Source organism: Ptychodera flava, unplaced genomic scaffold, assembly GCF_041260155.1.
Source record: "Ptychodera flava strain L36383 unplaced genomic scaffold, AS_Pfla_20210202 Scaffold_84__1_contigs__length_488627_pilon, whole genome shotgun sequence".
NCBI lineage: Eukaryota > Metazoa > Hemichordata > Enteropneusta > Ptychoderidae > Ptychodera > Ptychodera flava.
The window spans coordinates 100279-118308 of NW_027248406.1; the positions used below are offsets into that span (position 1 = coordinate 100279).

At 37.9% G+C, this 18030-nt stretch overlaps 1 protein-coding gene across 1 annotated transcript; it reads right to left on the bottom strand.

Moving 5' to 3' along the window:
- Positions 1–1764: 1764 nt before the first annotated feature.
- On the bottom strand, positions 1765–17519 carry LOC139129000 (uncharacterized). Its single transcript, XM_070694676.1, has 8 exons — positions 17154–17519; positions 14926–14998; positions 11322–11419; positions 7615–7707; positions 6183–6242; positions 5373–5446; positions 3633–5074; positions 1765–3205 (listed from the first exon to the last, which is right to left on the bottom strand). Exons 1-7 carry the CDS (start codon positions 17226–17228, stop codon positions 5017–5019), a joined length of 531 nt encoding a protein of 176 aa, XP_070550777.1. The 5' UTR covers positions 17229–17519; the 3' UTR covers positions 1765–3205; positions 3633–5016.
- Between the last annotated feature and the right edge of the window lie 511 nt (positions 17520–18030).

Consider the following 18030-nt stretch of genomic DNA (forward strand, 5'->3'; position numbering starts at 1 on the left):
GTTCTGCATATACCCCCAAACACTCCAGAAACCTCATTTTTAGTTTAGACAGGGTATGTTTCTTCAAAAATAATACTCGTTTGAGAACGTCCTGACATGATTTTACACAAACATATGAGGTAAAATGGTTCATTAAAACAGACGAGCATATTTAACGCTACGTCTATTTTTTATAATTGCTGGACACGCGGCAACATCCAAAAGTATGAGTGGGAATTCCATTTTTAATCACCGATCAGCGGTCAATTATTACGCACCATCATAATTATGTATAACAAACTAAACAAATAGCAAAAAGGTCACACGCACACAGTCTATCCGTACTTGCGAATATTTTTGGATTATCTGTCCGCTCGGTTTAGGTGAATGTTGACTCAACGTCCGCCACCATTCAGGGTGCTGTTTGGGCGTTTGAAAAATCCATAAATAGGATGTGGCTGTGATAGATAACTACGTATTTATACGACGCAAGGCTACCACGCACGAGTCCTGAAACTAAAAATAGTAAGGCGATGGATGTCAACTGTTACCTGCTACACTAAGCCCAATATGTAAAGTATTATGAAAAATGTCAGAACCGATCATGAAGTAGTGTACCGTTTTCGCGCCATAGTCCATAGTAACCCTTATCTTTATTCACGCTAACCTTGTTATCCATCACATTTATCCCGCAGTTTCGTCAATCAATGTTAAAGGTATACAGTCACCTGTAATCTAAGTATGCCCATATATGGTCAAAGGCGTGTTCCTTGGTATTCAAAATGCCCATGTGAGGGCGCTGTTTTTGAAAAGTGGCCACCCATCAAAATTAAGGAATATCATGACGGTTCACATTCTACACACAGCAAGGACAACATATATATCAGATGACGAATAGAAAATGGCATGAAAAATAAATTTCGCTCTGTCGCTCCCAAAAATAATTCATCTAAAAATACCGCCGTGCAGGCAATGCTGCGAAACGCGTGGATTCTACACGCACTGCGGTTGCCATGGAATGAAAGTCATTTATCGCAGAGACAAAGTAAAATTCATCGCTGCTTTCGCTGATTGAAAACTATATGTCATTCATACGTGAGATCGACGTTAGTTTTATACAACATTCCGTGATTAACATGTTTCATCAAGATAGAATACGCCTCGGTGACAGATATTTGCACCCTCAATTTTTTTCAATTCATTTTCTTCTACCACTTGTGGGGGCTCGCTTTAAAGCTCTCAGAATAAGATCATTTTTTGCGGTCCCAGGTTTTGAAAATCGAAAATTATAATTTTCCTTATATAGTTAACACAGGGATGGCAGCCATTTTCAGATAGGTCATTTGTTTCTCCGGTACCAAAATCTGCATGTTGCCCCTGTTTTTATTCATGATTTGGTAAGAGAATTAGTGAAGATTTCAATTCTTTAACTTTCGAGGAGCGTAGTACCTTAATATTGTCCGACACCTGTGGCGACTCTCATCCAGACCTGTATAGGCCGATGTGTACACATTTCATGAGTCATATTGTTAGAAGGTTTCAGAAAGACTTTTTCTTCTTTTAATTTACAATGTCAATGTTACGTCTTTCCCGACACGCCAATATATTCTCCTTACACCTGTCTTCCCTCAAACATTCCGTTCAATGCATAGTGTGAATATTGAACTATTTATCTTGTTGTTATGTAAATCGGATATTTGGCCTGATGCTTATTTCTATCGCAATCCAAATAATATCGCCATGTCAAGTAGAAATAATTATTAATGAGAAAACGTAGTATATTATTAGATAATGAAATTCATTATTTTAATTATCAAGCACCATAAAAATCCTGTGACGCAAGGAAGGTAATGGAATGCAATTTTCAATTCTGATTAAAAACCATTGATACCTTCTCTTCAAGTTGTCCTAAATTATTAAAAAAAAAACCTGATTATTTTGTAAGTGAAGGGGAAATAGCTTAAGCGTAAAAGGTTTATACATGTATTTGACTTTTGCAGAGTGCATATTCCTCTCATTCGTCTTATCCGTGGTATAAACACAATATGATTAAAACTATATTTGTATATTTGATTCTATCTCCTGAGATGTATATGCAAATTTTTGATCATAGGAGGTATTGTGACAATAGTTCAAACCGTGTCATCTCCTATAACTCTCATTCATGGTAGGGTCAAAGGCCGACTTAGGTCACGTGACTGAGGTGAACTCAGATAGATCACACTCTAGCTGTTGGCAGGTCAGTATTTATGTGTTGATGTGACACTTGCCAAATCTTGTTGTAATTGTTTCGAGAAGTGCGCCATCACAATGTTTCAATGCCTTCCATGTTTGGCAGTCATTAGTAAGGTACGAAAACCATAAATACAATGCTAAACTTAAGCAAAACAACATCACAAATACTTCATTGACCTTCAAGGTTGTCTGTTCCCATACTGCAAGTAGTGAAGTCACTCTGGGAAGGCCTACACCAGTGAAACAGGCAAATTATCCTGGCATTCTGAGGTCAGATAAGGTCAGGTAAAGCGAGTCCAGTGATAACAATACTATGCGGTCTATTCGTCTTTCCGTCTTTGTCTATGGCTATCTCCTCCGTATACTCACTTGATCTTTGCTGGACATCACTTAAAGAATGGGAAATTTTATCAGAGACACTTGCCGTCCAAGCCATATCCACCTAATGTCATGCCACCATGTGAACAGTGAGATGTATTCACGTGAGAGAACTTGGGTCCATATTTTTGCTATAGTATTTTGTTACAAAGATATCTTTCATGACATTAATTTTTGCTACAAGCACAATTATAATGTGTGTTAATTTATCCGTAGGCCCTAAAAACCCTTCCAATCCCCAAGCACCATTTTTTCGTGCTAGAATTGTTTAAGTAACACCTGAGAAAGCTGTGGCCGCGGTGCAAGCCTTCTCAGTCAGAGCGCCACCGTGACCAATAGGTGGAATGGCTCGATTCGCCTTAGACGCCATCATTTTTTATCTGACTATCACGTAAATGTCTTCCATTTCTCTGCGTAAAATTTTCTGCTCCTCGGCCACGTCCGCGATTATTAACACACAATTCTGAGCTCGCTGACTGATGTCATTCATATCCGCCGTCAGCTCCCTCATGGTTTCGTGAAGGAGATCGGTGGTGGACGTGGCGGCGTCCATTCTATGGTACGATGACGTCATCATTGGCCAAACCTTGTCCACACGAGTAGGAGGTGATCCCTAGGGGAGAGAAAATGACAATACATTTCGTTAGTATGATTCACTACCTTAAAGAAGATCGACAAGGATTGTCACCCTCTCAAAAATAAAGAACTCAGCTGTTTCTATCTTCCCAACGTATCAAAAATTACCCTCGGTACTTTTACTTGGTGCACGGTGCGGTGGCGCTTTCGTTCACATTCAATGGTCACAGAGAAGTGAGACTCTTTTATTCGCAAGTAGTTTACTGTAAAGTGAGATGTGCGAGCGTGAAAGACAATGAGACATGGAAGTTTCATTTCTGAAGAGACCCAGTTGCCGATTGCTTCATCACAGGAATACTGATGTGCAGGATAAAAAGTAACGGTTCCCACCTGACGTTCAATTTACATCTGGGAAAACATGCCAAGCGGAGAAGTCTCGCAAAGTCAGAGTACTTTCTACTCACCGTAAACTTGACCCAAGTTCATCATCAGCACACGCATGCAGCTAGAGAAAGGTCACCGGGAAATAGAACATTCCACAATACATGCAATAATATACGTGATGGAGCCTGGGCGTAAATGTTCAGAATTGTGAGAGATGAAAGCTGTGGTAGCTCAACATTTTTTTCTGACTAGAGAGTCGAATAATTTCCCTTGACATAAGTATATTTGGACATATGAAAAGTACATAACTTGTTAGCTCTTTCCTCGTATTTTTTTGAAAAGCGATATCAATTTTCAATTCTGTGATCTTGTTAACTTAATTAATCTTTAAAAAGTCAAGGTAACGTAAGAAACGATGCATCAGAAGTGAATTTCATTTAGTTATGAACAAAAAGCCGGTAAAGTAACATCACAAGTTCAAGTATGAAAAACAACAATATTACTATTGTGAACGCAAACTTACTTGAAAATTAAAGTTTGGCAATGATACATAAAGACTATTCATTTGCTTGTTTGTTTGTTTGTATGTATGTTTTCTTCCTAATGTTGTCTTTGTCGAGTATGATCACAGTATTAACATTCTTAAAGAGGCTTTACCAAAGACAGTAATGACAGTTTGGCTGTACATGGAGACAAAATTATCTATTCGAGCTTTCTGAAGGAACATGACAGTTCCCTTTTCGCCAGTTGAGCTCGTGACCGTGTCTAAAGAAATGAGTGCAGACGCCACCATTAGCAGTAAGTGTGACATTTCGTCGCCATGCACTCATCGTCATGGTAACAATCACCGCGCCGACCCAGGCTCATCGTTCCTGAGTGTGCGTAACATGCATAACGAAAACTTGTACAGGAAGATTTGCCAAAGAAGAGTGTGGTGCGTCTACGTAGTTTCTTGTTTACATCGAGACAAACCAGCTAGTACTTGTCCCTGTATTCAAACATGTTGACTGTGGTGTTGACCCAACGCAGAAAAATAACATTTTCTGTAAGAAGAGTCAGCAAAAATACCTCGAGAAGAACGTAAACATTTTGTAAAATTATCATTAAAAATCCGGATAGACAGCTCAGTCAGGTAATTATTTGCTTCCCTCAGGATAACAATATCTTATTTTCGAACCTTCATATCGGGTTCTGTGTCTGTGTGCACTGATGGCTGGGGCAATTCCATATTAGATTCGTCTCTAATTTCTACTTCGTGAACAGTCGCCCAAACTGTGCTCGCTCCTGTTCCATTTCTGGAAACAACATCATCAACTCGTGCGGGCGCTGTTCTCGGGCGGAAAAGTTCATCAGATGGCGACTTCGCCTTCGAAAACGGCGGCTGCGAAGCGGTCGAGTTGACCTCAAAATTTGTTGGGAAGACCGTGGCGGGAGTAGAATCGTCGCTGATGGAAATCTCATTTGCTACTGCATCCAGCGAGACTGAAAATGACGACTGTGTTTCATCCAATATTGCACCATCCTTCAACGGAAGAGAGTAATACGACCGGAAACAATAAATTATTTCCCATTGCAATTCCACTTCATTCAAAATAACTGTCTATAGTATGATTGCATGGTGATTGAAATTGAATTCCGTGTTTCCCAAGTGAATACAACATTCATTGAATACTTTCATATCTCCTTTTCGTTGGGCAAACACCGGTTAGGTACACACAGGACGACAAAGCGCGCTAATCTAAAGTGTAGTTCATCGCAATTAGAGTTGATTGTTGATCTCTTTAAAAGCCAAGATATATATTACAAGACAAACATAATACCTGAGTTTCATTGTTGCTTCCCCCACTGGCTGACAGAGTTGATATTGGGATATGACACACAACTCACAGCACAGCTACAAAATAAAAAAAGAATACAATAGGGTAAGGTAAATTCATCAAACATCTATATCATGAATATAAGCACAGACACACATGCATACACACATACATACACACACACGCACGAACACCTGCAATGCCCATCTTCCCACCACCCTCCAAACACACATACCTCTGTCTGTCTGTCTGTCTGTCTGTCTGTCTGTGTCTGTCTGTCTGTCTATGCTTTTAGCATATACATATATATATATATATATATAATATATATATATATATATATATATATATATATATCAGAGTATACTGATGTCCTCGTGGGAAATTACAGTCCTCGATGCTGAAGCAGAGCGTTATAAATAACAACACAAAATTACTTCAAGTACAAAGTATTGATATCTGTTACTTCAGTTTCATGCATCCTGCAATCATCAGATAGAAGTGAAAGGATTCCTAGAATAGTACATACCAATTATAATTATAAGAGTGTCGAGCTTGGAATCTTTTCATTTCTTTTTGAAGATCAGTTGCTTGGTGCATGATGCATGAAATTTAAGTAACAGAGTTCATTACATTGTACTTGAAGTAATTTGTGTTATATTATATATATATATATATATATATATATATATATATATATATATATATATATAAAAGCAATAATTTAACAAATGCTAAAAGAAAACTGCTATAAGATCTCTCTCACTACCTCTCTCTTACATTATGAAGGCATTATGCAATATGTAACCTTACCGTAATAATTATTCTCAGTACCCAAAAAACGATATTGAACACGTTCATTTCTGTTAAGCCCTAATGACAAAAATATCAAATTAGCGAGAGATAAATATTAGAACATAGAAATTATGGCAAATCTACAGTGCGTTTCACCTAGGTATCGCAACTCAGCGTATGAGACGGACATATTCCACGTACAAAACACACGATTAGCTTGGGTATCACGACACATTTGAAAGCTACCAACTCATTGATTAATTACAGTAAACCAGTGTGGAGCAGCCCCTCTGTCTAGATTGAGAGATATACTTGATCTACAATTAAACTGTTTTTACGATTTCAGCTAAGAGTTTAAAGAGCTGAAGGTTTTCTCAACAGAAACGTCTGCTCTCGAAATAAAACATTAATACGGAATTTCAACTTGAAATGAATGAAATAAACTTCGTTTCTTGCGTTGACAACTGACATTTGAGGTTCATGTCAGATCTCGAAGTCGACATCGGGCCCTGTGTATTTCATTTCTTACAAAGTTAAAGTTTCAGTTCTTCAACTCTTAGCTGAAATTGTAAAAACAATTACATTGCAGATCAAGTGTATCTCCCAGACTAGACTTGGGCGGCTCTATCAATAAGTCGGTGACTTTCAACTATGTCGTGATACCCAGGCTAATCGTTTGTATTGTAGGTGAAATATGTCCGTCTCATACGCTGAGTTGCGGTACCGAGGTGAAACGCACTGTAATCGATTGTGATGCCTTTATTTGAAACAAGTTTCCTTGACTTCTTCTACTATATTTACGTCAACGTTATGTAATTCTATTGTTAAAATGAGGATTTTTTTGAAAATGATGCTAATAATTCTGTACTTTACTTCGATCCATCCATCCTTCTTTACATACGTCTTTACATCCATCCATCCATCCATCCATCCATCCATCCATCCATCCATCCATCCATCCATCCATCCATCCATCCATACATACATACATACATACATACATACATACATACACACACACACATATACATACATACATACATACATACATACATACATACATACATACATACACACACACACACACACATACATACATACATACATACATACATACATACATACATACATACATACATACATACATACATACATACATACATACATACATACATACATACATACATACATACATACATACATACATACATACATACATACATACATACATACATACATACATACATACATACATACATACATACATACATACATACATACATACAAACATACATACATACATACATACATACATACATACATACATACATACATACATACATACATACATACATACATACATACATACATACATACATACATACATACATACATAAATGCAGATGCATACATACATAATATCTGTGACCGATTCTCAAGACGTACTTACCGCGGCTCGGGTGACATATACAATCATGGCAGTATCCACGACTAGGTAAAAAATCATGTACAAAAAGTACGGTAGTAATAAAGTCTTCTGGTCCTATTCAAATTTTCCAATGGAAAAATAAAAAAAATGGAATCGTATGTTATGTATGCATGCAGATTTTATAACAGTGATGAGCCATTTTTGCCCCATACATGTTTCTAGATTTGACCTCCCATTGAGAAATATTGAAATATCAATTTAATTTTATTTACGCTATTTATTTATTTTCTAAGACCTATCTTAGTACTTGGTTACCATTGTGAAAGGCTTGTTTATGACGGCAATTGTATTATGGCGGAGAACGTTTCGAATCGATTCTTCACGGTTATTTATATTGATCATTGACGATAGAATTGGACCAGGAAATGATATTGTTACATTAACGTAGTTGAAATGAACTCACCAAGACGGAGAATGGCAACATTGTCAATACAGGTAAAATTATACGTAAATTTCGACGTTTTTTATATCTGTCATTTAGATTTCGAAAAACTTTGGGTTGTTAACCAATGAAGATAGCGATGCCTCTCTCGCTCTATTGTATGATTCAAGACGCCTTTTGCTGATGCAATGTATATTGTGAAAGAGAACCCCGTGTTACAGCGGATGGTCATGTTGGATAATATCGTGAAGAAATGCATATGTCATAGTCTAGTCATAGCCTGTAGCCCGTGTGCCTAGTTTGAAAGAAATCAGGCCAGACATGTTTATCAATGGCTTCTGGACATGAAAAAAATTGCAAGAAAATGGCCTCCTGGCAGCCATATTGTATCGTATCACAAAACACATTGGCGTGGCACGTATGCTATAGTGTATTATCCTTGTGCCAATTTGACAGAAATTGGGCCAAGTACGTCTGAGATATCTATGTGGACGTACAGACGGACGAGGCTCAATCTATAAATCCCCCGGACTTCGTCCGCGGGGATCAAAAGGATCTCTACTAGTAAGCAAACCCAACTAACGGAATCAGAAAACGTACCAAATGCACGATTACTAAACAGCATCGCCATTTTACATCTAATTACACGTGAAATTACACAAGAATTAATATGTCGTTAGAATGCGCCATGGAAACCGACATTGGTCGATAATTAACATTTGGCTATACCGCTGCTCTCATTATTGAGGTTACCATGGCCAGATCGTTGGTGATAACGGGCTTTTTATTTCTACCTCGTTAATTCTCAAGGCTATTGCCGGATTTCGATGTTTCTAGCAAAATTCATCAATAAAATAGGTTGTAATAAAGCTAATATCAATAACAGAACTGTACGCTTTATCCTTGCATAAACGATGAATGATAATAAACTTCCAATCACTACAAACGGTTTGTTATAGGGGTATTTATAGAACGCAACCGACATCTTCCGTTATAATTTTGGCCATTGTATGAATGGTGGAGATTGTTATCAATACCACACAATACAAATGACAATTGTATACGATGGTTTTTTTCGACGGGGATGGGGGAACATGTCCAGATCCATCGTCTTGGCTCCCGCATATCCCCGAGGCTTATCGAAATTCCTTGTGTAAGTTTCAATTTCACGTTTTCCTCGGTAACTACGAGGTGAGTTCACCTTCGACAATCTAGGAGTACTTCATTGGCAAGAAACATTCTGAACTTGTTATCGCATTATTAAGCGTTGACTCACGAAAGACAAATTGTGCGTATAAATTAATACCCATTCGACGACATAACTGATAAGGATGGATAACATCATGCTCGACAAAGGACAATTAAGAAGAGTAACTAATTAAGGTTCTCAACTATCTAGCCATATAACATTGCATGGAAACACTAGGCGTCATCGTCTTTAATATAATTCGTTTTGCTGTGTCGAAATTACATACTCCGCAGCAGCTTCGGCTAAATGGCAACCACTAATTGCTTGTAACTCGAGATCTCCAAATTTCCCATGGATGCGCACAATTTCTATTCATGCATGTGGCAATATTGAGTCTCTGTGACGTCATACAGGCTATCGTTTTGCAAACGTACAGGACGCAATCAAATACTGCTGCCCTTTAAGAAAGGGAGCCCAGACACTTCGCATCAAAACCAGGTCGCCCACACAACTTCGTGTCAAAACCACGTCGTGCCATAGATCCTTAGGGTCTATGGTCTTACCAAAAAACACCTCGTCCCACACCACTTCGCCCCAAGTACAGTACCGTCATACTATCAACTCGTCCTAAAACCACGCTATATCAGCGTGTTGTGTTTACATACAACTTGAAAGTAGTACCGTATCAGGACATTGTGGCTACCTTGAACCATTTATTCTTGCACAAAACCATATAGATGATAGAATTAGAAAAAAGTAAAAAACACATAATATGTCGACGAAAGAGCGTACATATAATTCTCGGCCACTAGTATAATGGCACGCTACTGACAAGCCGTCTCCCTACACATACAACTACCAAAAGCTACAACTGGTTCCTTGAGCGTAATTGAAGTAATTTTCTCGAACTGTGTACACTTTCAAGACTTTATGGAGTGATAGGTGGAGCATGAAAACTTCGAGGTCTGTGGTTGGTTATTTTCAACCTTTTTTACCAGTTAGAGATAGCTTCGGGCGAATTGGCATTGTTTTGAGGGGCGAAATAGGCGAAGAGGTTCCGGTACGAGGTTGTTTTGGTGTGAAATGGTATGGTAAGAACTACTGTGGTGCAACGTGGTTTTGGTGCGAAGTGTCTTGGAACCTTAGAAAAGTATCAAAGTGTGGTAAAAGTCAACATGTCGCCTTTGTGGATGGTATGCTTCGATCATCTTTTATAAACGGAGAACTTTTCTATTTCCATAGTATGAAAACGGCTGTATTTATGACTAACAATCGACACTAACAATTATAATTTGGTAGTACGCGAAAGTTTGGCAATATGTATTACTCCCAAAAAAGTAACATATAAGGAAACATTCTCACTGAAATAAAAGCACCATCATCAAAAAAGATACTAGCTCACCGTGTCCCTAGATACACATTAAAATTAGTTTCCTTTTTGCTATTTATGGTTAATCGGGAAATGGTGCGACGCTGACAGTGTGCATTCGCATGCCTGAAGACAAACCCTTCCGCAATGTTGTGAGAAGGTGCTGGCGCAACCAAACGAAAGTAAATGTAATTCACAACCTCATCCCATTGTTTAGGATTTTGGATTGCCTGATGAAACTTTGCAAGTAGGTCCAACAGACAGTAGGTCATACAATGTGGATTTGCACCACGATCTTAGTCTCCTGTACTTGCCTTCATGAATTAATTTACTTGTTTGACATACAATAATAATTGTGTCACCTTGATTTTATGATCATCCTAGGGTATTTGGAACGTTCGCTTTTTCATCAGTGAAAGAAAATTACACCTGAATGAAGGTCTTTGCAAAATTTGAGATTTTTCTAAAGAGTTGATCCTCTTGAAATACTTAACCCTTTGAGCGCCAAAGTCAATTTTTGTTGTCTTTATAAAATATACCAAAGTCATTTTTTTAGACTTTTGCCAAAATTTAGATAAAACAAAATGTAGCCAATGAAATTTGACATCCATTCGGTCCAAAATTATCAAAGAAATTATAGAAAATTCATAAAATTGATAAAATAATGCACTAAATTAAAATTTTGGCGGGACAAATTACAGCACTGAAGGGTTAACAGCAATACTCACGTTCTGCACTCCGACCAGTAGAATGACTGACACTATAAACACCATTGCATAAAGAAATACTGCGGCAAACCATATCTTGTAAATATTCATGTGAACCTCTGGCGAGAAAAGAGAAATAAAGACTTCATTTCAAAATTGTCATTTAAAATCTTTGGTTTCATTTCATGAGGTATGATAACTCTGGATTACATTGAACAGGGTCATAAGGTCAAAATCTCTCTTTTTTTCTGTTGGCGTCTTTCAAGCATTGGTGGAACAAAAATTTATAGAAATATCTACGACATCCGGGCAAATGTACAAGTTTGGTCCCCCTCCCACAAGTGCGTCCACTGCAAAACAATCACCAGGCACGTACATGCTATTTCGGTGGTATCCACGGCACCCAATCGGCAACGTATCAAAAAAGACGCAGTCAACGTTAAAAGGAAAAACTTCGATTAATTGATCAAAATATTCCCACTGTCACGTATGTTCCGTTCCTCCAAAAGTATTGCCATAAAACAGCTTCTAATTTTCTGACTTGCAAACGTTTACATCTGAACTCAGATGACATGATGTAGAAACCGAGGAAGCAAACTAAACGTCTTGAATTATAATGGAACAGTGTATAAACCTTGAGTGAAAGCAAGGCTATCATTACATATATATATATATATATATATATATATATATATATATATATATATATATATATATATATATATATATATATATATATATATATATATATATATATATATATATATATATTTGCATTCGGGAGGTGTGGGTTCGAGTCCCGCATGGGTACCGGTAACTTTCAATTCGCCAATATATTCCATAAATTTCGTATGGTGATTCAATTCAAACTTAAGCTTCTTTGGCTTTGCATCATTCATATGATTGATGCTCATTACCATTAACCGATTCCTAAGTTGGTGACTTGTGTGCGAGACCCTGTTGAATCCTGTGAGGATCCTTAGGCTGGAAGGTTAGGTGATGAGTTCAGCCGTCTTACTCACCATCCACGCACAACAGAATGAAGAGTTGCCCCATCTAAGAGGCAGGATCGCCCACATTTAGCAGACTGATCAATTAGCTCAGTTGATGGAGCAACCGAAATGTATTCGGGGGGTGTGGGTTCGAGTCCCGCTTGGGTCACATTTCATTCATCAATGTAATTAATATATATATATATATATATATATATAATATATATATATATATATATATATATATATATATATATATATATATATATATATATATATATATATATATATACATATATATATATATATATATATATATATATATATATATATATATATATATATATATATATCAAACAAAATTATAGAACCAATCTGCGTTTCTGTCTATCTAGAAGTCGGGTAAGCTAGATAGACATGCCTTTGTTATTTTTGAAATTAGCTCTTTGGGGTCAATGTATCAGAGCCATATTTTAACGATTTGACGGATCTTACATGTGTACTGAGAACAGAGCAAATATATCCTCAAATGAAAAGAGGTCAAAGCCGCAAGATGTGATCTTTGCTGTTAATATTTATGGCCACAAGTGCATTTGCGTGATTGCTAGTTTCTCTTAGCTAACGAGGGCGAGGGCGATGTTCAACCGTCTGTGAAACAGTCTTGCGTTGTCTCCTTTAAACGACAAAGAAAGGTATAGATTAAATATTTTCGATTGTCTTCCGTCATTGGCAAATCATATATGTGAGCCAGAGGAGCAGCCTCCACTGCGTCTCATCCGTCACGGTTATTATGCCTTTCGTATAAAACACAGAACAGTTGAGCTTGTACTTGACTTTTGGCCATGAAGTCGCATTGACGTGATGAGTCGGTGGAAAAAAGATGACTGCCTCATAAAAAACACGCGATATAACTACTTTCTCCCCTTTGAGTTATTGTTATTGCTGTCACCTAAATCAAAGCACGACAATTCTAAAACTCTGATCAACCATGGCGATTATTTCAGATGGCGAATTCAATGACTATAGAAGTAATATTGCAGCTGTCGAATGTGTGCAAATTACAGAATGTGATGTTGTCGTATTTGAATGCGAACTGTGTATTTCCCCCGTTCTTTTAAAGGGGTGGTCGTCGGAACTGCGCGTGTGCGACTCTCTTGTTTACAAACAATGTATTTCATACATGATATCTATATGCATCATTTCAACATAGCTGCAAAATATAAAGTTTACGACATTCATTGTTAACAAGCATGTTTCAACTTTCAGCAATCGCTAACGTACCCTAGATACAGTATTGACATCGGTCGTTGGGGTCCCTGGCAACCTTTGAGCAGAGTTCTGACGACCACCCCCCTTTAAACAACGTTTCGCGGCGGATGTTGGACGGACGACCGAACGTACAGCGATAGGTGGGACTGAGGGCAAAAGTCCACTTAAGTTTGTCACTTTTGTTAGATGTGTACGTCATTCAAATTTAACAAGATAAATTAGAAAAACATGTCAACAAATGGCGTGATACTATTCGAACTGTCAACAACATGAAAGATTTCAAGTAGACAGATTAACAATACAATTACTGCTGTTTTGTGGTAGTTTTCTTTCATTATTGTTATCTGTATTTTTTAAGTATAATTTTCCACCTTTCTTAATCCCCCACAAAAGCTTAGAGGGTGATATTGTATGTGGATGTACACGTTGAAGTTATTACTGCAATAAAAATGTCGTTGTGTATTTGAATGCGAACTGTGTATTTTTCCCGTTCTTTTAGACAACATTTCGTGCAGGGTGTTGGGGCAGACAACCAAACGTTGTAACAGCGATGGGTGGGACTGATGTAATACGTCATTAAAAAATTATTCTTGCCGAATTCAACAAGTCTTGAAAGGCCAAACGTCTAAAGCTGTTAACGTTTGCTCGCAAATTTTACTGGTAGGCTATGTTATTACATGAAGCAGTGAGATGATGATCTTTGAGTTACATGTATATTTCCAGGGATCGTGACGTCATTCAATTTTAGGAATGCACGCAAAACCGGAATGTACATGAAGCTCTCATACAGGTGTTCAGGCTGTTAACTCCGATTGAATAAAATATCTATGCATTTTGGATATCTTATACAAATAATATAACGCGGTCAAAAGAAAGTTTTATACCTTGATGGAAATGTCAAATCTAGTGCTGTGTGTAAAACGTAATTGAAATGTTTTATATACAGCACACGCGCTACCAACACGCCAAATCGAAATATACGCCTAGAGTCGACTTTTGACCGGAGATCTACGTCTTGATCAGCCGTGCAAATTGGTGCTTCAAAATTTCCCGGTATCGCCGTAAGTGTGGCACCTGTACATGTATTATCCTCTTGGCTGACAACCGTGTGCTAAACTTTGTACAATTATGGCGAGCAGCATGACCGACTGCCGATGAAATTTAAAAAATCAAAACCGGTGTAAATTTATTATGCAGTATGCAGGTCTTAGGCATTCGTCTTTAACTTTCCCATGAAGGCACCTCGGTCAATCGCGGGTTCCACCATATGAACTTTCGCTCTGCGGGTAATTTTCATCTTTACAAACAAAACTACTGAGGGCGTTATGAAATTCTGAGGAAAACACCGATATGATAATTCTTACCATCATGTTCCACGTTCTTGCCATAGAAGCTAAGATAATAGATGAACAAGAATATACACGCCAGGGAAAACATCTGCAATAAATTACAAAACGGATAAAATTACCTTCACTGCTACTCACATAAACGTAGCTTAGCGGGAGTATAAATTTAGAATGAACGTTCACAAATTGTCGTGTGATGCTGATGGCGACCGTTTCGTATTTCAGATGTAGGAGTTCTATTCGTTGTTCGTGATCAGTCATTGTGGGTAATTTAGGTCCTATGTTCTGCGTGGCGCGTAAAATGAGATCAAATTTCGTCGCCTGAAAGTATTAAAAGTACACAACTTGTAGGCCAAACAATTGAAAATAAAGAGATTAAACGCGAAAAGAAGCCCATTAGAGGTTGTTTACAATATTGAATGATATTATATATCAAAGTATCCGCATGAAAGATCGTCCCGATTGTCTTGATTAAAATGCTCTCATTTTAACACTACGTTTCGTTCACTACTGTCTTTCAAAGTGCGACTTCGATTTTAGGATTGTCCAACCTTTGTGGTAGGTGAACCACATAGATCAGAGATACATGATTGTTTGTTAGCGAATGTCATGAACCGAGAAAAGGGTGCCAATTGATGAAGTGATTCGGTGTTTCACAGCTGTCATTTGTTCACGCTAATGGGAACCCTGGGCAACAAATTCCAGCTATTTCACAATTTGTCAACAGTTCGTAAACGCGTGTACAAAAGTGGTATATAGGTAAACATGATAAAAATTAAATAGACATCGCTCTTAATGTACATATCAGCGTTCGAATTCCGATTACTGTAACACGGGGTCATAAGCGTAAAATTGAATATGAGATCTACGCTTTCTTTGACGATTTCCCCCTGTGTTCATAAAGAAATGGTGAATTTTATAAGCCGCCAGCAATGTAGTGCAGAGCACTTTGAAACCAGTACCGGTTATTTTGTGAATAAAAATACGCCTTATGAATGTAACTTGTTCGGTAATTTGGGCTCGATCTCGCTATAAATTATAAACAATACGACAAGCAATGGATTACAAATACCTCACATATAACCAAAGTCCAACATGAGTTTTGAGCCCGACATTTTTATTTCCTACTTTTACCGTGGTGCATTCATGAACTGCAAACTGACGATGACGAACTCTTAAGGTAGAATGCATCTCTTGGACAGGTATTAGGACTCTCAAACTTTTACAATATTCATTTTACACACTTTTGGGGTTCATCTTGAAGCTCTGGGAGAAAATATAGTTTTTACCGGCTTAGTGTTGTGAAATTCACGAATTTTATTCCTCCCCCACGGATAACACATGGATGACGGCCATTTGAATTCCAAATATCGTTTAATATGAGTTATTTGTAGTACCAAAATTTGCTTGGACCCCCTGATTTTAATGATTGAAACTTTGCTAGAGAAAAGTTTGAGCAAAAGTTTAAGTCTTTCATTTTCGAAACGCTAACTATTTTAATTCAAATGCAATAAATGCAGACGTACCAGTGAGAATAAACTCTTTTAGTTTAGTAATACTGTTCGGGTCGGACAGACATAATATCTTAGAGTGGCTAATTAAGTTGCATTAAATTTAGGTTATATTTACGTTGGATTATTCATAGTAATTGTTGTTATTCAAAATGTATATGATTAGGCAGGATTTTTATAAATTGTGCAAGTTTCCAAATCAATGACAACTTTAGAAAAACTTATATTTGGTTCTCTGTCAGAAATGTGACATTTAACCCTTTCACCACCATGGTTTGTCCCGAATCCATTGTTTTCTATGGTAAAGTTGGACCTGTATACAGGGAACTGGGGGTGAAAGGGTTAAATTATTTTGAACCTCCCTTAAATTTAATCTTTTCACAATTCTTTTTTTTAAGAGCTGGTTATTCATGTTATACCACAAACTATTGGGAACAAATCAGTCGAAAAATCCTATAGGAACATTTTAATAAACAGAAGAAACTTTTTGATGTACCCCGGTAAATTAACAAAATTTCCCGATCGTAAATTAGACCGTCTGCTATTCACATAGTTTCCATCTAGTAATGTAAACCGCCATTCTACCAATTGGCGGAAGATACGAACGGGTGTGTTTGAAACCTACCGTTGACAAAGCGCGAAATGTTTGCCGTTGGCAGGCGAAATGTTTGCCTGGGCACAGACCCAATGTTTTCTTTTTCGAGGGTCCGTGCGTCAGGTTGACAATTTACTTACAATACTGTAGATGGCTGTGGCGTGCGCGCCACTCCTCAGGTCGTCCCAACAACAACATCTCTTTATGATCGGCATCGCCGAAGTCGCAGCCCGAGAGCTTTTAGGGTCAGAGGTATTGTCGTCCGGCCGATGAAGTGCTTCTGCTGTCAGCGTCCTACGTGGTCAGCGTTAGATATGGGAGAAAGTAAACTCCGAGCATGGTGGCGCGGACCATATCGTGCGAACACATATTCCGTCGTCGCTTTGTGTTTTTGCCAGTTGGTTACGCTGTCTTTCTGGTTAGTTTAATCCGATCCAAATGCTCACCTCTGTCGATATAGTTCTGGAATAACGGGCATGTCTTTACTTTGGTGCAGTGCGCGCTTCAATCCGGAACAGATGTTTTCGACCAGGTGCTCCGAGTTTACCTTTTGTCGGCGATGATGATTTCAGGGGCGAACGCTCTTTTGATGTAACAGCATGGCTGTTCTATTAAGCGTTGTATGTATTTCGATCTATTGTATACGTTAAGGTGCTCTGTGCATAGAGAAATGAAGAATAATACCTATTGTATATTGCTTGTGTGCAGGAGATTTAACCTTTCCACACTGTCAATCATACAATATATTCCGCGATTTGCTTGAACATTGTGCCTGTTGACAACTCAAGCCTTTATGCTGAATAAGCTTATGGTATGCGTAAATCAAACACTTTGCCACGATGTGTCAGTCAGATTTGATATAACTCCAATCTGAGAGGACGTTTGTGCGCGTTCTTTCCAACACAGCATGTAGCTCAGACAATACATGTTGATCTAGGCTGCGCAATTGTACTGCGCATGACACAATGTAAAAATAGAGGCCTACCGATAATTGCACCTAATACCCAAGACCAATTG